At 37.4% G+C, this 19,515-nt stretch overlaps 2 protein-coding genes across 6 annotated transcripts; one reads left to right on the top strand and one right to left on the bottom strand.

Annotated features, from left to right (window-relative positions):
- The first annotated feature begins 4,557 nt into the window (after positions 1 to 4,557).
- On the top strand, positions 4,558 to 13,647 carry LOC143853030 (nuclear envelope-associated protein 2-like). 5 transcript variants are annotated; one of them, XM_077362732.1, is made up of 7 exons: positions 4,558 to 4,735; positions 5,491 to 5,624; positions 6,070 to 6,494; positions 6,588 to 6,695; positions 10,065 to 10,526; positions 12,121 to 12,222; positions 13,138 to 13,647. In XM_077362732.1, the coding sequence occupies exons 3-7, from the start codon at positions 6,312 to 6,314 to the stop codon at positions 13,303 to 13,305; spliced, it is 1,023 nt and encodes a 340-aa protein (XP_077218847.1). In that variant the 5' UTR covers positions 4,558 to 4,735; positions 5,491 to 5,624; positions 6,070 to 6,311; the 3' UTR covers positions 13,306 to 13,647. The 5 variants fall into 5 exon arrangements, with proteins under 5 accessions (XP_077218847.1, XP_077218845.1, XP_077218844.1 ...); XM_077362730.1 differs by having other exon boundaries at positions 5,486 to 5,624; XM_077362731.1 differs by lacking the exon at positions 4,558 to 4,735 and adding an exon at positions 4,889 to 4,988 and having other exon boundaries at positions 5,486 to 5,624.
- Positions 13,523 to 17,842, bottom strand: LOC143853029 (glucan endo-1,3-beta-glucosidase 3-like). Its single transcript, XM_077362728.1, has 4 exons — positions 17,643 to 17,842; positions 15,758 to 17,254; positions 14,112 to 14,142; positions 13,523 to 14,018 (listed from the first exon to the last, which is right to left on the bottom strand). Exons 1-4 carry the CDS (start codon positions 17,707 to 17,709, stop codon positions 13,811 to 13,813), a joined length of 1,803 nt encoding a protein of 600 aa, XP_077218843.1. The 5' UTR covers positions 17,710 to 17,842; the 3' UTR covers positions 13,523 to 13,810.
- Positions 17,843 to 19,515: the final 1,673 nt, after the last annotated feature.

Raw genomic sequence — 19,515 nt, 5'->3', positions numbered from 1 at the left:
GAATTTCCTGAATGGCATTGAGATGTTAAATAAATTTCGAGATTGAGGGAGGGTCTGTGGTAAAGAATTTTTTGAATGACTATTACATGTCGGATACTTAAGAGATTGAGAAAGGTCTGTGATAAAGAATTTTTTGAATGACAATTAGATGTCAGATAACTTAAGATTGAGAAAGGTCTATGGTTTTTTTTAATTATAATTTAGCTGACACTTTTAATTTATTGCGGACACATGTGCCGTGCTGGCACTTTCACCCTTGTCGACACTCTTTTCAACACTTGTAAATGAGCTGTTAGAAGTGACCGGACTTACATTGCGTTTTTGTATCGTGTAAACTGTCTAGTGTGACATTCTGTTTTACTATTGAATATTATGTTTACCTCATTTATTTTTAACTCTTCATTTATGGAGCTGATTTTTTGTGGACACCCTATTTATGTGAGGGCCAATCAAATGAATGGTTTGGATCACCCAAACAATATGCCCTCCACTATATTTTAAGCTAGTGTGTAGATAACTTATCCATACTTAGTGTGTAGAAACCGTTTTCTCTTATTATAAACTCTTATTTTAGCTCTTTTTTTACTAATATTTGTTGTTTTATTCCCTCGACTAAATTTACAATCTTAGGCAAACTCTTATTCTAATATGAGGAATGATAGATACAAGGGAGCCCTTGCATAAAGAGCCGCAAAAGGGCTATTCATTGGATCCACATAATTTTCAGGTACATTTTAAAATCGGTTCAAAAAGTAAAATCAGCTACATTTGATGACGTGGATCCAATGAAGAGCCCTTTTTCGGCTCTTTATGCAGGGGCTCCCTTGTATCTATCATTCATCTTCTAATTTTGTATTCATAGTTACCTACTATGAATATAAGAGTTTTTATATAGTGGCCGACCGTCAAGTATGTCAAAACGGTACCACTTGATATCTGATCCAACAACAGCGCACTTTTTAAGATGCTGCCCTTGGAACAAATATCAAGGGTTGACGTACCACCTTGACTGCCCTTGGAACAAATATCAAGGGTTGACGTACCACCTTGACGGGACTTCACAGTCGGCTGTCATATAATTTCTCTGAATATACATTTTGTTTTAGCCGTGTTCCTTTTTATAAAATTTGAGGGATTGCACTGTCCGTGTCAATATATCATAGTTTTTTTTTTTTTTTCCTTATGATTGATAAATTAGACCGATTTCACCCATTTCCGGCGTTTGGTTCAAATAGGGTCGGAATAGATGGGAGAATTTATGGCGCCATTTGTTTCTCGCACGTGAGATGGAGTAAGTGAGATTTTTGTTGGTATTTCCCCATTTTAGTTCAGCTTCGGTGTCAGTTCTGCCCTCCTGATTCTGTTTTTTTAACGAAGATGATGGAATCAGAATAAGATGCCAATTCCAGTACCTGATTCCCGCTATCCAAACACACCCTTCCATGGATTCCTAAAACTTCTGCATCTGTCTGAGTTAATAGCTTCCAAAGTTGTCTTAAGAGCCTCATTTGCAAATGAGATTAACTTTCAAATATTTGCATTTTCAAAAGGACCAATTTTGATAATATCCAAAGAACTCCTTAGGACGCATTTTCTTATGCTATTTATTTTGATTTTTGGTAATCCGACGCAACCTAATTTTATTTTTTTTCCCATTCCCGTTCGACGGTATTGACCGATCCGAATACCACTTCTGTGGAGCGCCAAATAGGGCACTTATGAACAGCATTGCTACTCTTGATTATTGAGGGAAAGTTTAAAACGGGGCACTAAAAATTTGAGTTTTTTTTTACAAGAATTTCTATGTCATTTGAAGAATTTTGTAAATATGGTGACAGCCATCAAAGAAATGGTTTCCATAGCCATAACCAGTTCTTCTCTGAATGATGAATAATTCAACATAAGCAGTTAAACAATCTGATTTTATATTTTATTTGAGGTGCAGGATGGTAGACCCAAAACATCGAAAACCAAAATCAGGTCTATAGAGAGAATAATCCATGTTTAATTAGATTACATTATCAATACTTTGATTGAACATAACTATCTTAAAATAATATCACACGTTACGTGAAAGCTGTCGTGTCGTTAGTGCTCTGCTGTACAACTTATTAATAAAAGTCATGGTATTTGACTTTAAATACCTAGTGGAAGAGAATGCTTATAGTGGATGATGATGGGTTTTGAAATTATGAGAGAAAATTGGATTTGTGACATTTACATTTGAGATCTGCTAGGCAATTTTGGGGAGAGCGCTTTCATGGCTCACTACATGGTAACTCGTCTATCTTGAGAATGTGAGGCCGACACCCGAAAACACTTGGTTACTTATTCTGAGCAACCGAATTCGAAACCAAATTCTCTAAAAACTGAAATAACTGAAACCGAATAATGATTTCGGTTATTCACCCTACTTGTAGAGAAATGTTTTATATATTTAACAAAAGAAAGTGATATTTCACCCTTTTTTTACTCCAGACAGCCCCCTCTAGCCTATTTATGAATACTCTTTTACACTTGTGGGGGCTGTTCCAATTAAAAAAAGGAGGCGAGGGGATGAATATATCATTTCCGTTTAAAAAAGTGCAAAACAAGCCCCTCTTCTCTTTTTCACTGATTTTTTTTTTTTTCGAAAATCGAATCGGAAACTGAAAACCAAAAACTGGTAAAACACATAACCGAAACTGAACCGAATTACCTCATAACCTAACTGAAATAGCCGAACGAATTCAGTTTGGACAGTTATTTAGGTTATAACCGAAAAATGAACACCCCCGATCATATATCGATAAACATCGGGGTTGGAGACTTGGAGGAGGGGGTTCTGATATGCCAAAACATTTTGGACTATTCCTGTCCGGGTATTCAGACGATATATCTCCGAAACTCAAGTTGGAAATGGCCACTTTCATGATTAATCATCTCAGTCGGCAATGAGAGCTGTAACGAAGTCGGTGACAACCCTCCCCATTTGCCATATTTTCAAGAATGTTTTTTTTATGACAAACGTACCCTCATCTGTTTATAAAATGAGAAGTAAAATTCCCAGTTTTGGTATGGTTGTCACAGACGTGACGTCCTATCATATCCTATCGTTTCAATAAACCATAAATCATCGAGCTAGAGCAGTGATAAATTTGCACCCTCCTCTAGGATAATTCGCACCCCTGGAACGTGAAAGTATGTGGCAGACTTTAACGTTAAATGGGTGCCAATTATCCTATAAGGGGTGCGAATTTATCATCCGAAGAGAAAACGTCCGCATCAGAGATCATGTTAATGTGATGTGAGGAAGAGAATTCGTCTTGAACCATATGCCCCCCCAATTCACGGTCACATGGGACTCTTGTTTATTTTAATACCCTTCATCTAATAGTTAAAGATGGTTACCCTTCCCAAGTAGCTATCAATAGACAGTAAGAAGGATTGTCATTATCAAAACAAGGGAGAGCAATTTTTTATTTTAATTTTTTCTCATTCCAGTTAAGGGAGAATCAGAATAGGAAGTGGAATATGAGTTTGATTCCTATTCCCGATTCCAGCATTTCAAAGGGAGCAGCCAGTGTTTCAATTCTTTGGATTTTTCCTATTGGGAGAGACCCAAGATAGAGGAGGAGATAAAGCCAGAGATTGGATTCTGTTTCGGGGCCCGAAAAGGACCCGACACTTTCGTCTTCGTTTTTTGTCTCCATCGTCTTTCCTGATTCTCCTCCTCTAAACATGTTTTGTCACGTGGGGACTCACGTGTTCCTCTCTCCTTATTACGCTTCTTAATTATACAACGTTGACCTTCCATCTTATACTTATCCTTCACCCCTTCTAACCTCTTCTAAGTTACCAATTTACTCTTCTAGCTATAGTTAGGTGGCCCCCATCGAGGATGGTGGGCCATAATCAGAATTTCAAATGATTGAACGATCCCAGCCGTCCGATTGATGGGCTTTCTTCACGTGGCTGGTCTGATCGTTTTTTGTACAGAGCAATTTGGTCTCTGGCCTTTGATTGATGGTAAGGATTGATAAATCAGGAGCTTAGGAGGGCCCTCATAATGGTTGATCTAGATTGTTCATTTGTGAGGCCCTACTTTGGGTACTAAACACTATCGTCTAATCAATGGTCTAAAATCCAATGACCAGAATACATATTAGCCAATGATAAGGTGTGATTTTCGGGCAATTAGAGATTCAAAGTAGGGCCGACTAGATGGACGCTCCAGATCAATCAAGGGTGGGCCCCACTACGACGTTATGCTATGAGTCTAATGTCGGCATAACTTGAAATAACTATCTCGTCCTCCATGGCTCAGTCGAGATTTGACGTAAGTGCTGAGGGTATCATGGTCATAAAATCAAGGGCTCAGAAGTCAATACGATTCTGACACTTGTCAGTGGACACGTGTACGGCCAAAGTTGAGACAGTCGAAATTTGGTTTTGCCGCTCTTAGCCCCGGCCGAACCGTTCGTTTTCCGCTTCGGTTCCAAACCTAAGCTTCGGAAGACTCCGAGCCATATCTCAGGATATTTGTTTTGCACTCCGAACCTTATGTCTGGAGGTCGTCCCTATCAGCTCCACCAGTAGCAGTAGCAGTCGCAGTAAAAAAACAAAAAAAACGTTCGAGTGAGAAAAACGGAAGAACGTTTTCTTACGATTCGAAACTGCAAACCCTAGCTTTTTAGGGCTTCGATGCTAATCTCTTCGTCGTTGGAGGAGATTCGAAGGTGTTCTCTTTCATCTGGTTCGTTTCTGTCTAAGATCTGATCTTGTTTTCGAATTTTTCTTCGAGTTTGAGATTTTCTCTGTAAGCAAGGAACCGTTTTTTTTTTTTTATTATTTAAAAATCTTGTTTTCGTTTCTTTTTTCTGAGTTCTCTGCGACTTTGAGTTTAATCTGTAAGCTAGGAAGCGCGAAAAAAGACCTAGTTTTTCTATGAGATTCATCGGAAAGCGCTGGACAGAAACAGAGACAGATTATGATCGTTTGTTTTGAAGGTGTGTACTGATTTGCCGTCTTCCGAGGCTTTTTTTTATTGCATGTGAAGCAAAACTCGTCTGAATCAAGGTGTTTTTAAGCTGTAAATGAGAAAACTTCTACCTTTCGTACTTTTATTTTTAAGGAAGTGGAGAACGATGATGTTTGATTTCTTGAAGAGATATGCTGATTTTTAGTGTTCTTTAATGGATCTACGGTACTGAAATCGGTCCGACAGAGAAATATTTGTTCATTGAGTATTTAGACTCTGTAAATGTATGATTTACAGTTTTGACCGAAGATTCATGAAGCTAACGAGGTGTTTAAACTTCTTGTTTTGAAAAAGAGGAGGTGAAGAAGGAAAAATTGTTGTTGAATCTTTTGCGATCCTGTTCGTGTGAAGATCTGCAGCTCTTGAATTAGTTGTGAATGAAGTGATTTGTAGTTTTTTTTTTTTTAATGATTATTTAAGTAAAATCATCGAGTCTCTTCAACAATCCTTTTGGATTCTGCTCAGAACAGGTAATATTTCCGGAAATAGGCGGTTTTCTGCTGAAGTAGGAGCAGAAAGAAGAGTTATTATTGATTATTATATCTTTTTATTAAGGCAATACAAGGAGGATTAGTGAAGGTCTACGTTGCGAAGACGATTGCAGGTATTTTTTCGGAAAGTCGCTCTGTGAAAGGCAAATTTCACGTTTTTCCTGATTTTCGACGGTTTCAATAGATTTCTTATCTGTAAAATATCTTTTTTCCTCGTGTTCTTGCATAAGTTTTGCGGTTTTATCGCATGCTATGATACTAGGGCACGCAAAAGGCACATGTGGCTGTAATCTGCTTGAAGTTCCTTTCAACAGCACATTCCGTGTGTAAGAAAAAGAGAAGAACTGATTTTTCTTTCTTTTCTTTTTTCTTTCTTTCTGGAGTTATTAATTTTTTGGGTTAGAAATCAGCTGCTTTTCTACTCTGTTTTTATTGTGGTCACCTATTTTTCAAAATTGAATCGAAAAACGGAAAATCACTTGTTTTTTATCTGTTGAAATGCTTGCCGTTTTACTGTAGAAACTGCTGTTTTCAACGTGATTTGAATTAAATGCGCAGGTCGGTTTCAATAAGTTTCATCATGCAAGTGGTATGAGCAATGAAAAAAATAACTTTAAAAGAGTATGGACGACCATGATCATTTGGGGATAAAAATAAAAGGGAAAAATTGCAGTAAGGGCTCCTCAGGATCATATAGTGTGCATCATTTTAGCTGAAAGAAATAGTTGCAGAAGAGCAAGGCCTGCGTGGTGAATTTGGGTAACTGGAATATTGTTTTTTTAAGGGTTTTCTTGTTAGTTATGTCGGGTTCGGAGAAAGCCTCATCAACTGAACGAGAATTAGATCCTCTGTTGAAGGATCTCTCCGAAAAGAAACAGAATTTTCGTCGCAACGTTGTTTCGTTGGCAACAGAGCTCAAGGATGTTCGCAGTCGATTGGCCTTGCAGGAAGAGTCCTTCGTGCGAGAAACCACAACGAGACAGGCATGTGCTTTTTAATTTTTTGGGTTTTTTGCCGTCATGTTTTTTTTAGCTATTTGTACAAATATGAGTGATTTGTGGTGTGGGATTTCACAGGTGGCTGAGACTAAGGCAAGGAGCATGGAGGAGGAGATATGTAAATTGCAGAAAAACTTGGAAGAGAGGAACGGGCTGTTACAGGCGTCTGCATCTGGTGCGGAACAGGTGACGATCTGTGGGGCTTTGAACTACTGTTTCTTGTGCTTGGTTTTTTGTTGGTTTGGTATTTTCGTGCTTGAGCTAGTAAATGAAACTTTTTTTCTTATTTGTTTGTTCTGTGTTTGTTTCCTATTATTTATTTGTTTGTTTGGTACGTTCTTTTTGTGTTTTTCTGCTAGTGTTTGATCTGGTCCCCTATTCGGCCTGCTTCTCCACCTTCATTTTCTTTGTTATTGTGTCTTTTTTCGAGCCCACAAAGTTCCCGTCTTTTTCTAAACTTCGTGTTTTTATCCTCTTCCTTCCCATCTGAGGTTTCTGAAAATCAAATAGCCATGTGAGAAAAAGTCATGCTGTACTGCTGTTAAGAAAATCCAAAAAAATATCGATTGGAAGAGTACACCTTTGAATCTGTTGTAATTTTCATTTATATGATTGTAATTTATCTTTCAACGGTGATCCAAGTGAATCATGACCGCCATAATGATCCTGTTTCGATTGAATGGGTGATCCAAATGTGAATGATGACCACTTTAATGAAAATTTTGTTAGTCCATACTTTCAATTAGCCCTTTTTAGATTGAAGGAAAAACATTTTTTTTAATGATAGGAAAAACATTTCTTGCAAAAAAAATTTCCGAGTAAATTTTTTTCGTTTCCACAATTTAGGAAAAAATGATCTGGGCATGACCACATTTTGATACTGGGATGACTGTCACACTATTCTAGTAGGCTGCTGAGAGCTTTCTGGGAATTCTAATATCCTTCTGGTAATCAAAACATGGTTGTGCCCGTGTCAGCCCGCTAAATTAAAGGCCCTCTAAAGAAAACCTTTTTTTTGAAATTGCAATATATTAATAAAAGGAGGACCGAGAAGGACCTCAAAGGGACAACAGAGATAAAAAAAATCCAATAGAAAATCAAGAAAACACCATCCAAGGTGTCACGGAGGAAGGAAATCAAACTGCTCCAAATCCTCTCTCGACACCCCAGACCTAGCTAGAGAGTCTACTTCAGAATTACTGTGGTACAAGTTAAATTTTTTCCCCTATGTAACTAATTAATGGAAAAGTAGGAAAATGGTTTTTCTACACCAAGCTTTCCCAGAAAATTCGTGCACTGTAAACAGAGCCTTGGAAATCCCATGCACAGTAATTATGCATTTGTGCTTAAGGAAAAAAAAGTTTTGTTGACTTTCACGCAGGTATCCTCATTATATTCCAATAAGGTACATTTTGATTTTAGTTGATTGGATGAGTAGCAGTGAATAGTGGTAGTTTTATATTTATAGGGTGCATTTGTGCACCCAAATTGCAATTTGGCTGTACACCCAAACACACCCGAGTGAGCAGTTCCTTCTGCAGACAGGTCTGTTGCAGATGTTTGAACTTCTACATACATTTGCAGAGTGCGATAACTTTTCTACAGAGTAGTTTCGGCTTCTCAAACTGTTTCTACTATCCAAACCTTGCACCTGTCAAGAATGTCTGGCATCTTTTCTCTTAATCTGTAGCTTTAAATTTGTAACATTCCAAAGTTCATGCATACATCTTTCGTACATAAATTTCTGCCTAAAATATTTCTCTGCGAAGCTCTCAGTCTTAAACCATAATCACACCAAGTACAAACCAATTACCTTCAAACGATCTTCTCCTTATTTGTGCTATTGAATTTATCTTCATTAATTTCTATAAGAAATCCGGATGTGCAACCATGAAACTCCATGCTTGAAGATCCTCTCTTCTTCCTGCAACTTTGGATGATCCATAGTTTAAAGAATTCATACATCTACCTTGACTTTGTTGAATTTGGAAAGCAGAACTCAGAAGTGTGCTCATTGAGGACAGTTTCTCAGGGATGCCCTGTCTCATCTGGCATGTGATGCAACCCTTGGGTGCTCACCACTCTACACTGAATTTCTATGATGCTTATGCTTAGTCCTTGTTGAAAAACTAGACGAACTACCTGATTTTTTAATTTGGCTGCTCAAACCACTTCAATCAATTAATTACTTGAAAAATTATTATCTTTAAACCTAGAAAATGTAAAACTAAAAGCTCAACACCTATCATTCACAAACTTACCATATTAATTATTATATAATCTAAATTAAGGCCCTTCCTTTCTTGGTTTTCTGTTGACTTTCTAAGTCAGCAGTTAATTTGGATATGTTATTTTGGCTTCTAGTCTTGTAATTGCCAGAGTGGGAAGCAAGTACCAGAAGCGATGTGGAAAGCGGAAGAAGGAAGCGAGGGTTCTAGAATAGAGAAACTGTAGGAAGTAAAAATTTATAAGTAAAGAGGAAACATGAGGGAAGCATCATCAAAATTCAATATGAAACATTTAATAAGCCTCATTAAAGCAAACAAGCAGCGTATAGAAAGAGAAAGGGTTATAGTAGGTTAGAGAGGAAGGGTTAGTACAGGGATTTATAATTTTTTGTGTTTTATTTATGCAGATTTGCTGTTAAGTTTTTAGAAAAAAGATCCCCATCAGTTTTGTTTGATACTTGAGATGAGTTTTAAGATTTAACTCACTCCTTTGACATTATCAAAAGAAGAAAACAGTCTTTTAGGAAAAATAATCACCTAAATGGAGAATGTACTCTCAATTAAGAGGAAGCATGTAGGAAGTATGGTTCTCATACATTTGGGAAGCGAGAATAATTACTTCTGAAGCAAGCTTCCCACACCATCTAGGAAGTTTCCGGTAACTAAACTCACGCCAAGTTAATTATCAATTCACTATTGCTTAGTTACCTAACTTATAAGTGGAGCAATGGAAATTAATTAAATTGGTTTGGAAAAGATAAATAATTATGAAGGGAAGTTAATCTTGTTTCTTAACCCAAGTTAATAAATTAACCTTGAAGTTAATTACATAGTTATATACACATTTCATTCTTCACGTTCTACACACACACACACACACACACACTGTAGTGGTTTGCTCAGTTATTTGAATTGATTGAGTACATATACATATTCACCAGATAATTAACTAGTGCCCGAGATAGATTATGTAGCTGTCCTACTTATTTTCCTGCTTAATGTAATATCCTAAAATTGTTGGGAAGAAGTTGGTGATAAATATTCAAATGGTTTAATTGCAAATGGGAATTTTATGTAGAGCCAATTTGTTGTTTTTTCGAACCCATAATACTTGATGTACAAATGGCAATGCGACTTCAATAATGTCATTTGTGAAGTCCTACATCATACTTCTATTACTAAAGTTACCGACCGTATTTGTTTATTAAACTCTAGATTGTCATTTGCAGCTTGGATGTTACCTGGCACTCCAGTGTTTTTCTACCAACTAATGTCTTTTGGATTGAACTAATTCTTTTCACCTCTGACATTGGTTTATGTGACACAGTACCTGAAGGAGTTAGATACTCTTAGATCACAGCTTTCAGTCACACAAGCAACTGCAGAAGCCAGTGCTGCATCAGCCCAATCAGCGCAGCTCCAATGCTCAGTCTTGTTGAGAGAATTAGATGAGAAGAACAGTTCATTGAAAGCACATGAGGATCGAGTGAACAAACTGGGAGAGCAGTTGGATCATTTGCAGAAGGACCTTCAAGCAAGGGAAACTTCTCAAAAGCAATTGAAAGATGAAGTTCTACAAATTGAGCAAGATATTATGCATGCGGTTGCCAACGTTGGAGCTAGCAAGGATTGTGAACTGAGAAGGATTTTAGAAGAGGTTTCTCCCAAGAACTTTGAGAATATTAATAAACATTTAAGTGCAAAGGATGCTGAGATAGCCAGACTGAGAGATGAGATCAGGGTTATGTCCGCTCATTGGAAGCTTAAAACTAAAGAACTGGAATCACAGGTTTGTTCTTTTCTGGATTTAATTTATGTATTCATACAAATTGACCTACTATCCCAGGCTATATTTTACTGTTAATATGTCCCATTCCTGTTCTACTGTTAAAATCTTTAATCAAGTTCTACAGGAATTGGTTATTTGACTCAACTTGGTCAACTTGCTTCAAGTTGTGGCGCATATTTTGGTATCCAAATCAATTGCATTTCGTGCATAGTTTCTCTATAAACTCACAATATTCTTTTTTATCGTTTTAAAATTGTGATGAATTTCACCCAAAAATGCAATTGGCTTGACACATCCTAATGGAATCTTAGGTACATGATATTTTTTAAAAGCAGGAAATACCAGATCAAGTACTGGAAATACTTATCAAGATTCTATTGACAATGGTTTCCTTGTGAATAAATTGAGTTCTTAGTTTTTCTGGGATTTAGCGAGGTCATTTTGAAGAAAGGGCTATGTTTATTTAAGTTAGTTTAGTTTGGTGTGCAGAAAGATCTCATCCAAAATCCAATTGGTTTCATATGCTGAAAAGGCCCTATCATGTATGGCCCATAGACGTAGGGGCGCCCTGTGACGGCCTTATTAGTATGTTGTCTTACTACTTGAGCTTATGTGAGGGTCACTGAGAGGGCTAATATGGGGGACTCACATATAGTAATTTGGCATTTTTTTATTATTATTTTGAAGAGACAATCTTCCATTATGTTATTATCCACCGCTTTATTCTTTTCCCCGATCAATTTGAACTAAAAATTTTCAATTATTTTGTGACCTTTTACTATTTATATTCTAGTTAATTAATAACAACTTGTGTTTTCATTTTTTCGGAGTTTAATTTCTCCTTTTTAATAGCATTTTTTAAGTACAAACCCAAAAATCTTGATCAATTAAACAGCACTGCATCATTAATTTTCAAGTCTATTATGTTGGTGTTCTTTCCGATCTCTAAGCATATCACCGCTCCACCGGGAATTCCCTCTGCCCCTAACATACTCCAGCTTGGTAGTTTCCACCGCCTGTCCAGGGTTGAGGCCTGGGATTTGACGGCGGACTTGAAAAGCCACCAACAGATGCTTTACTCCCAATCATTCCGGATAACGCTTGCATCCTCTCTTGTCCCTATTTTTACTCCTGCATTGGGGAACACAATAGGGGTACTTGTGATTGTGTGGTTAGAAAGAGAAACATCCGCAGGGATACAACAACGTATTGGGCATGAATATGCTGGTCCCTTGGGAATTCTTCAAGCTCTAGCGGATGGGACCAAACTGCTTTTCAAAGAGGTTCTTCTCCCATCTAGAGGAGATATTCGTTTATTCAGTATCCATAACAGTCGTATCAATTCTACTAAGTTATTCATTAATTCCTTTTGGCTATTGCCTTGTTCTAGCCGATCTCAGTATAGGTGTTTTTTTTATGGATTGCCATTTCCTCTCTTTTTTAATAGCATTTTTTTACAGTACAAACCCAAAAATCTTGATCAATTAAACAGACTGCATCATTGATTTTCAAGTCCTCGTAGACTCGAATTGATTTTCAAGGTTCCTAACCATTTCCATGTTATGTAATTTGTTCTTTTATGTTTATCTAACAGCTCGAAAAACATCGGAGAGCTGATCAGGAGCTCAAGAAGCGAGTACTGAAGTTGGAGTTCTGTCTTCAGGAAGCTCGGTCCCAGACACGAAAACTCCAAAGGGTATTGGATGATATTTCAATTTTCGTTGAGTATATAATCATTTTTATATTCTTTAAAAAAAAAACGTATTTCTTTTGCATTTCCATGCTGGTTAGCAATGATGTGGTTACATCTAGTATTTCCTCTTGCATCTCTATGCTAGTCATTGATTTGCCTTCATTAATCTAAGTAATTAGACACAAACACCATGATGTTGGAAAACATGCCATACTGATTTGTCCATTTGATTATATGATAATATTGTGAGTTATAGGGTATCATATAAATTTTAGTTCATTAGCTCATGAGTGGAAACACAGATGTGCATTGTTCTTGAACTGATATGATAATCTGCAGCGGGATTCTAAACTGAGGGGCACCCTTGCAGAAGTCAGATGAAAGGGTGCCTCCATTGGATGCACGCCACCAAAGTAACGTAAAAGTCAAAGACTATTAAAAATGCACTTTGGTGGCGTGCATCCAATGGGGGTGCCCTTTCATCTGATTTTTGCAAGGGCGCCCTTCAGTCCAGCATTCCTCTAATCTGAAACATATATTAAACATGAATATTACTTCAGATGGTTATGAAAAGTGGGAACATGTAAAACCAGAAAAGGAGATAGCTTTAGGGCCTCTTTGCATTTTAATTTAATCTAATCAGAAAATGGGGCATGAAGGCCTCTTTGGAAGCAATTATCTATAATATTTCTAAAATTTTTATAACCATTACTTTCAAATAATTGTATTTAACTTCAAAATCTTTACCATATAAGATTCTTAGACGTATGCAAAGAGACCTTTGATTTTGCCATATCAATTGAAGTTTTTGAAACTGTTTTTGGTTCCCAAGGGGCTTTACATAACAGTACTTAAGATATGATTCAATTATTTTCTGGTGTTTTCCATTATGTTTTGATATGGGGCTGTGAAACACAGATGGGAGAACGAAGAGACAGAGCTGTGAAGGAACTGAGAGAGCAGCTGGCTACTAAGAAACAGAGCGGAGAAGAGAGCATCAACAAGCAGAACTTCTGGGACAGCTCTGGTTTCAAGATTGTGGTTTCCATGTCTATGTTGGTTTTGGTGGTATTTGCTAAACGGTAAAACCAACCCCTCAATGTTATCGTACATGTATGAAAGGGATACAGTAGAGTTGATGTAACAGAGAAGAGAATGGTAGGCTACATTGGTGATATATGTATATGTCATATTAGGTTAGTTCTAATCACTTGCCTCACTTGAGAAATGGTGACAAAGTTCTCTTGGGGGATGTCAACGAACATAGAAAATAGTATGTTTTTACCTAATCACGCAGCTGAGCTTGCCGATCTCTGCAGATGTATATTTTGTCCAAACCATAAGAGAATGTTCCGTGAAACACTAAATTTGTTTACATCTTAATATGAACTCGAAAAAGGAAAAAAACACAACTCAATTCTCCAGCCATTTTTTCTGTACCCAAGGGGGAAATTCAGTAACTGGTTAGTTAAATCCACATCTGGTTTGCAAGAGGTAGCTTCTGTTTAAAGCATATACATACACAAGTGTACATTGGTCTACCTGCAAAAGTTCTTGAACGATTGATTAATTCGCCGCAATTAGGAATCATTCATCCATGTATCAGATGTACTTGCCCCGCAAAGAAGGCTGATGTGATCGATAAGAATGTGAAGAGCAATTGTAGATCGAGCAATACAGATGATGAACTGGTAGTAGTGGCAGGTGGTGATTGGGACCCAAAAATTGTGGTCGTAGTTGAGCTTCCTGGATCACTTGTATTCAACACCGACGGTGACGATGACAATGATGAAGCAGAACTGCAGTTAAAGAAAACAAATATTATTTAGTACCATATTATAAGTAAATTCCAAGTTAATAATGTGAGAGCTACAATGAGAGAATATTTGTACCTTGATGATGGGTAGACACAAGATCCAGTACCTGTTGAAAGTGCAAGAAAAGATGACTGAGAAGAATAAAAGAAGAAATTTAAGATGAGTTTTTAAATTTTAAATATATTTCTCCAGTCTTATCAACTCAACTCAACTAACCTTTTGTCTCAAACTAGTTGGGGTAGGCTAATGAATCCTTTAGAAAAATTTTATGAATAAGGTGAAAGGATCTACCCACCTCAAATTGACTAAGTCTAATACTGACACTAGTTGGGTTCGTCTACATGGATCATTGTCTTTTATTCTCTCCTATCCGAGGTCATGTTCCTAGCCATCAAGTTTTTCCTCATTGTTTCTACCCAAATTGTTTTCGTTCTGCCCTTACCTCATTTTACTCCATCAACTTGGCACGAGTCACTTCTCACTGGAGCATCCAAAGGCCTACGTTGGATATGTCCAAACCATCTTAAGCGGTGCTCTCTCATCTTCCCCTCAATTAGTGCCACTCCCACCCGTTTTACAGATGTCTTCATTTTTAATTCTATCTAAACTTGTGTGGCCGCACATCCATCTAAGCATTCACATGTATTATCAAAAAAGAAAATTATTTAAAAAAAAAAAATGAATCACCAGAATAGGAAGCATACTCCTCCTTAAGAGGAAGTGTGTTGGAGAGGTGCTTCCTCTAAATTTGGGAAGCGGGAAGAGTTCAACTTTCTAACTTAGTCCAATAGTCCACGACTCCTTGGTATATTATGTTGAGGATGTTAAACTAACTCTTAATTTTTCTGTTTTCAGTAGTTGAGTACCGGTAGGTTTAGAGAGTTGAGTCAAAGTAGGCTTGAAGGTTGAGTGCAAGTAGGCTTAAGTAGTTGTCTTAGTTGGAAAAGGAGATGAGGATTTATCATAAAAACTGCCCATGTGAAAGGGCTGTTGGCACGGTTGACGCTGTGTTTTCTGAAATCAAATAAAAAAAATTTCCTTCTTTAGAGATTAATAGTGCTTTCATTGTCATGATTTTGAAAGACCCAATCTTCGCGCTTATGGCTACACCACTTTTTAAGTGATCTTCCTACCCAACTAGAAAAGCTTCCAGTAACTTATGATCTATAGCGAGTAGTAGTGCTTTCATTGTCATGGATTTGGAAGACCCAATCTTCGTGCTTCTGGCTACACCACTTTTTAAGTGATCTTCCTACCCAACTAGAAAAGCTTCCAGTAACTTATGATCTGAAAATCAAGCTTCTAGATTCACATCTATATGAATATTTTTTTTGAATGATGTATGAATAAAACATATAAAACTATAGCCCTTCAACCATAACCTGCTACAATCCTATCTCTTTCTATATGTTTCTTGTTCGAGCAAAAAATACCTAGTAAAGAGAAAACATGGTATTTTTTGCTCGACCTCTCGCTTCTCGTATCTCTTCTTGCACTCCTTTCTCGCTCTGGCAACAATGGTTCAAACCTTTGGATAAACTGACTTATTGCCCTTGTGATTTATGCTAAGGAATGGTGGTTTTCATCTATCCCCTAAAAAATCAAGGGGCAAAACAGTCTTCACCCATTTCTCCCACCATACCATCTTCACATGCATGCAAATATAGTTTCCAATTGAAACAGAGATTCAGTAATGAATAAAAGAATAAGCCTTATCTTACTTGGATTTGTATTGACTGTCATGGCTGTTCCTCCGAAATCACAGCTAGTTGACGTTGGACTCTTCTGATAGTAACTGTTAAACGCGTATGAAGCATGATCACGGAGAGTGTTAGGATTATAACAAGACCCTGTCTGTTGAATAGCTGAGCAGTCAGCTCCTCCAATCCCACAAGCATAATCCAGTGCAACTTGAAGTGCATTTTCCAATGAACCCATCTTTGCCACACACCAGCTCTGCCCTGCAACTATTGGGGATACTGTCGTTGGAGGAGAGATTGGATTTGTGGTTGGTGCCACAGGGGGTGTTAGAGGTGTTGTTAAGCCGGGTGGTGGGAATGGATTGGTTACAGGCGGTGTAATGGGGACCGTGACAGGTGTCGTGACTGGATTGGTTATTGGCACCATAGGGGTCGGCATTACTGGAACAGTGGATGGGCTTGTGACGGGTGTGGTTATTGGATTGGTGACTGGTGTTGTTACGGGATTCGTTGGAAGGACAGTAATGGGATTGGTGGAGGGGACAGTGACTATTGTCGGCGTGGGATTTGTGGAAGGGACAGTAGTAGGCGTTGTCACAGGATTGGTTATGGGGGTTGTAGGGACGAATGTAGTTGGCGGATTAATGGTATCATGTAGAGTTGTTTTGGGTTCTGAAATGGGTTTGTTTTTGTTAAGTAGTTCTCTGTGGGAAGAAGGAAAGATCTGTTCTACTTCCCTGTCCAGCTGTTTCTGCTCAAATTCTTTCATTGGAGAGATTTCTGCAAATAACCCACAAATCCTACTTGTGATATGAGCATGGTTTTCTATAGATTCCATCATTTTCTCTGTGAATTGAGCTAGTTCTATTTCACTTGGAACAGCAGAGCTCTTAACATTCAAAACCAAAGGAACATCATTGCAATGAAGAACAGTGGTGGCATATGCAGCTTTTTTTGTTACTGATTGAATGAATTGATCTCCCAAGCTCAATGCCCCATCAATAGTGGTCTCTAAAACAATAAAAGACCCAGATTTCCTAATAAAATCCATGATTCCATGTAGATTTTTCTTGCATTTTTTGTCTGAATTCTCTAAAATCGATAGAGAGAGTACGGTCGAGATCTTCACTTGATGATCGAGTTCAAAGCTTTTCAGTGCTGAATGTATCAACTTTAAGGTGGGTAGAAGCAAAGATAGCTCATTTTCTGTTGCGGATTCACTACCACTTGTTATAATGATAGTGATGTTTATGTGTGGGAGAGAGGGTATCAGGTGGTTTTTGAGCCATGAAAAGGCAGAAGCTTTTGATTTTTGGAGAATTTCGACTTGGGTTTTGTTCACATAGAGATCTACAGATATTCCAGTGTTGTAGAGTGAATTTAAAACCCTGTGGTCTGCTACAAAGACTTTGATCTGTGAGGGAGATACCTTGTTTTTCTTTAGTAAAGAGACTGTTTCTATAGGAGATGAGGTTTCACTGTTTCTCCTTGCGTCATATGAGAAACCCACAAGTGTCCCTGAGGTAAAAAAACAGAGGAGCAAAATAAATTAATCAAACTAACATTTCCCACAAAGAAAACTAACAGGTAATTTGGAACCCAGTATAACAAGAAGAAGAAGAATTAAAAAAGAAAAAAAAATCAAGGCTAGTAGAGCATTTTCAAAATGATAATGAGCAGTGTTGAAGAAACGGACATGAATTTGTTTTCCAAATTTTTTTATTTTGGTCATCATAAAACCTCAGAATCTGAAGACCCAATAGGCAAAACATGAGTCCATCTCTAAGCTTTTGTAAAAAAATACTCGGTTTTACAGTGTATTTTCTTTAGCATTCAAGTCATTTGAGTGATTTTTATTAGCCCAAGCAACCTTAAACTAAACAGAAAATGGAAATTCTATACTGACCTGAACAGCAGACGGTGAGAAGAGAGAGGAAGAATGGGAGGAGGCTCTTAGCAACCCGCTTAGCCATTAAAATGAGATGGTATCTCTGAATTTTGGAGGGCACCCAACTGGATTTTTCATGTGAAATACACAAAGACTGTGTTTTAAAAGAGGGCCACTTGAAAAAGGAAAGGAATCCAAGAGGAGGGAGAGAGAAAAGCAGGGGAAAAGTATGAGATATAAAGCAGAAAGCACAGTAAAGGAAAAGAAGGGGAAAAAGGTGAAAATGAAAAAACAGACATTACTTTGGCACGAAGAATGAGATCAATAGTGCAACGAATCAACAAAGGGCTCTTTGTTCCCTATCTCTATGTGTAGTGAAAGGGGCACATAGGAATAAAATTAGACATGGCCAGGCGTGTGATTTGGCTACAAGTCATTTAAAGCCACCACCCTCACCTCAAGTCCAAGGTATGTATGTATGTGAATGTATGCAAGAGGAATTCATACTGGCACTCTTTTGTTTAAAGATAGTTAATGAAGGAATGCTAAACTGAAGGGTACCCTTGCAAGAGGAATATTAGCACTGAGTTTAGAATTTTCAGTGCTATTATAAATGCACTTTGATGGCGCGGGTCCAAGGGGCGCCTTCATTTTAGGATCCTCTAGTTAAAGAAAACCACATGAATGGTTAGGGGGTATGTACTCTCGAATTTTTGGTAGTAAATGTCAACTTTCAAAAAAAAGAAGAAGGTTAAAGATAGCCTTCTCTTATCTCTTCATTTGACACTTTTTCTAATTATTTTCAAGGGCTGTTAAAATTTACTAAAAACAAACTATCATAAACATATCATTTCCATCTAAATTGTAGAAAGAAAAAATTTACTTAGAAAAATGTTTCTCTTGCAATCCAAAAAGGGCTTCGAGAATTAGTTAATAAAACGAGGAGTGCCATTATCAAAACAAGGGTGTGCAGATACCAATTAGATAACTATTATACATATTTACATATTCATGCATGCATATATGTATTTGTAATGTGTGCATGGATGCACATAGTATGCATGCACGTAGGATGTGAAAACCCCTTCTCTAAATCTCTAATGCAGAACCATGTCGTGTTTCTTTACTCGGAAATTATATTTCACTCCATTTTCCAGGATTTCCGCCCCTCTTCGTTCTTTCTCCTAAAATGGTCACATCATTTTGTTTGTCAATTTTAATGAAGTAAAGAGAAACTGAAGGGGTGGTGTGAGAGGGGTGGAAGTATCATTTCCCCTTACCTCTTTTGAAAAGGTAGTCAAAATATAAACAGAAGCATCGTCAGGTCCTGCTTCACATGAAACAACTGTGCAGAACATGTGCACCATAACAGTACTGTATAGTGTAGACTGTTTGGTAACAAAAAAAAGGAAAATGGTATTTCCACCCCTTTTGTTTGTCTTTTGTTGAAAATGATGTCATTCCCAGAAAAAGGAGTAGAAATGTATCCATTATTTAGGAGAAAGAAATACCCAATGGGGGTGGAAACTGTAAAAAAGGGGTGGAACTATCATTTCTAGGCAAAGAAAATCTATTAATCCTTTCTGCATTCAATACAAAAAGCATGTAGTTGTTTGTGACATGGCCTAGGCGCCGAAAGCAATAGAAAGATGCCAAGAACATGGTTGCATTTGTAAATAAAAAAGGCTCAAGCGTTGGTCAATCCCACTTATATTTTCCTAAATTTAGGTTAGACTTTAACTAGTTAGTTTGATATTGAACATAGAGCCCCTCTTGTAAAAAGAGAGAAAACAAAGTAGATATGAGAAAGATAATGTCTTGAATCTTCTTTTTGCTATAAAGTATTGGATAACATATATTTGGAGAACTTAGAGAGTCCAGTTTCTTCCTT

This window comes from Tasmannia lanceolata, unplaced genomic scaffold (genome assembly GCF_043159265.1).
Source record: "Tasmannia lanceolata isolate RefF3 unplaced genomic scaffold, GAP_Taslan_0.1 ptg000019l, whole genome shotgun sequence".
Taxonomy (NCBI): domain Eukaryota; kingdom Viridiplantae; phylum Streptophyta; class Magnoliopsida; order Canellales; family Winteraceae; genus Tasmannia; species Tasmannia lanceolata.
This window is presented reverse-complemented; position numbering and strand designations above follow the sequence as displayed.

Bases quoted from the DNA above. Each gene is read 5' to 3' on its own strand.
- LOC143853029 (XM_077362728.1), bottom strand. From the start codon at position 17,709: ATGGCTAAGCGGGTTGCTAAGAGCCTCCTCCCATTCTTCCTCTCTCTT. The intron at 14,143-15,757 runs GTAAGATAAGGC...CACTTTCAACAG, and splicing joins GACAGTCAATACAAATCCAA to GTACTGGATCTTGTGTCTAC. The intron at 14,019-14,111 runs GTACAAATATTC...CTTTAACTGCAG, and splicing joins TGTGTCTACCCATCATCAAG to TTCTGCTTCATCATTGTCAT.
- LOC143853030 (XM_077362729.1), top strand. From the start codon at position 6,312: ATGTCGGGTTCGGAGAAAGCCTCATCAACTGAACGAGAATTAGATCCT. The intron at 6,696-10,064 runs GTGACGATCTGT...TATGTGACACAG, and splicing joins CTGCATCTGGTGCGGAACAG to TACCTGAAGGAGTTAGATAC. The intron at 12,223-13,137 runs GTATTGGATGAT...TGTGAAACACAG, and splicing joins AGACACGAAAACTCCAAAGG to ATGGGAGAACGAAGAGACAG.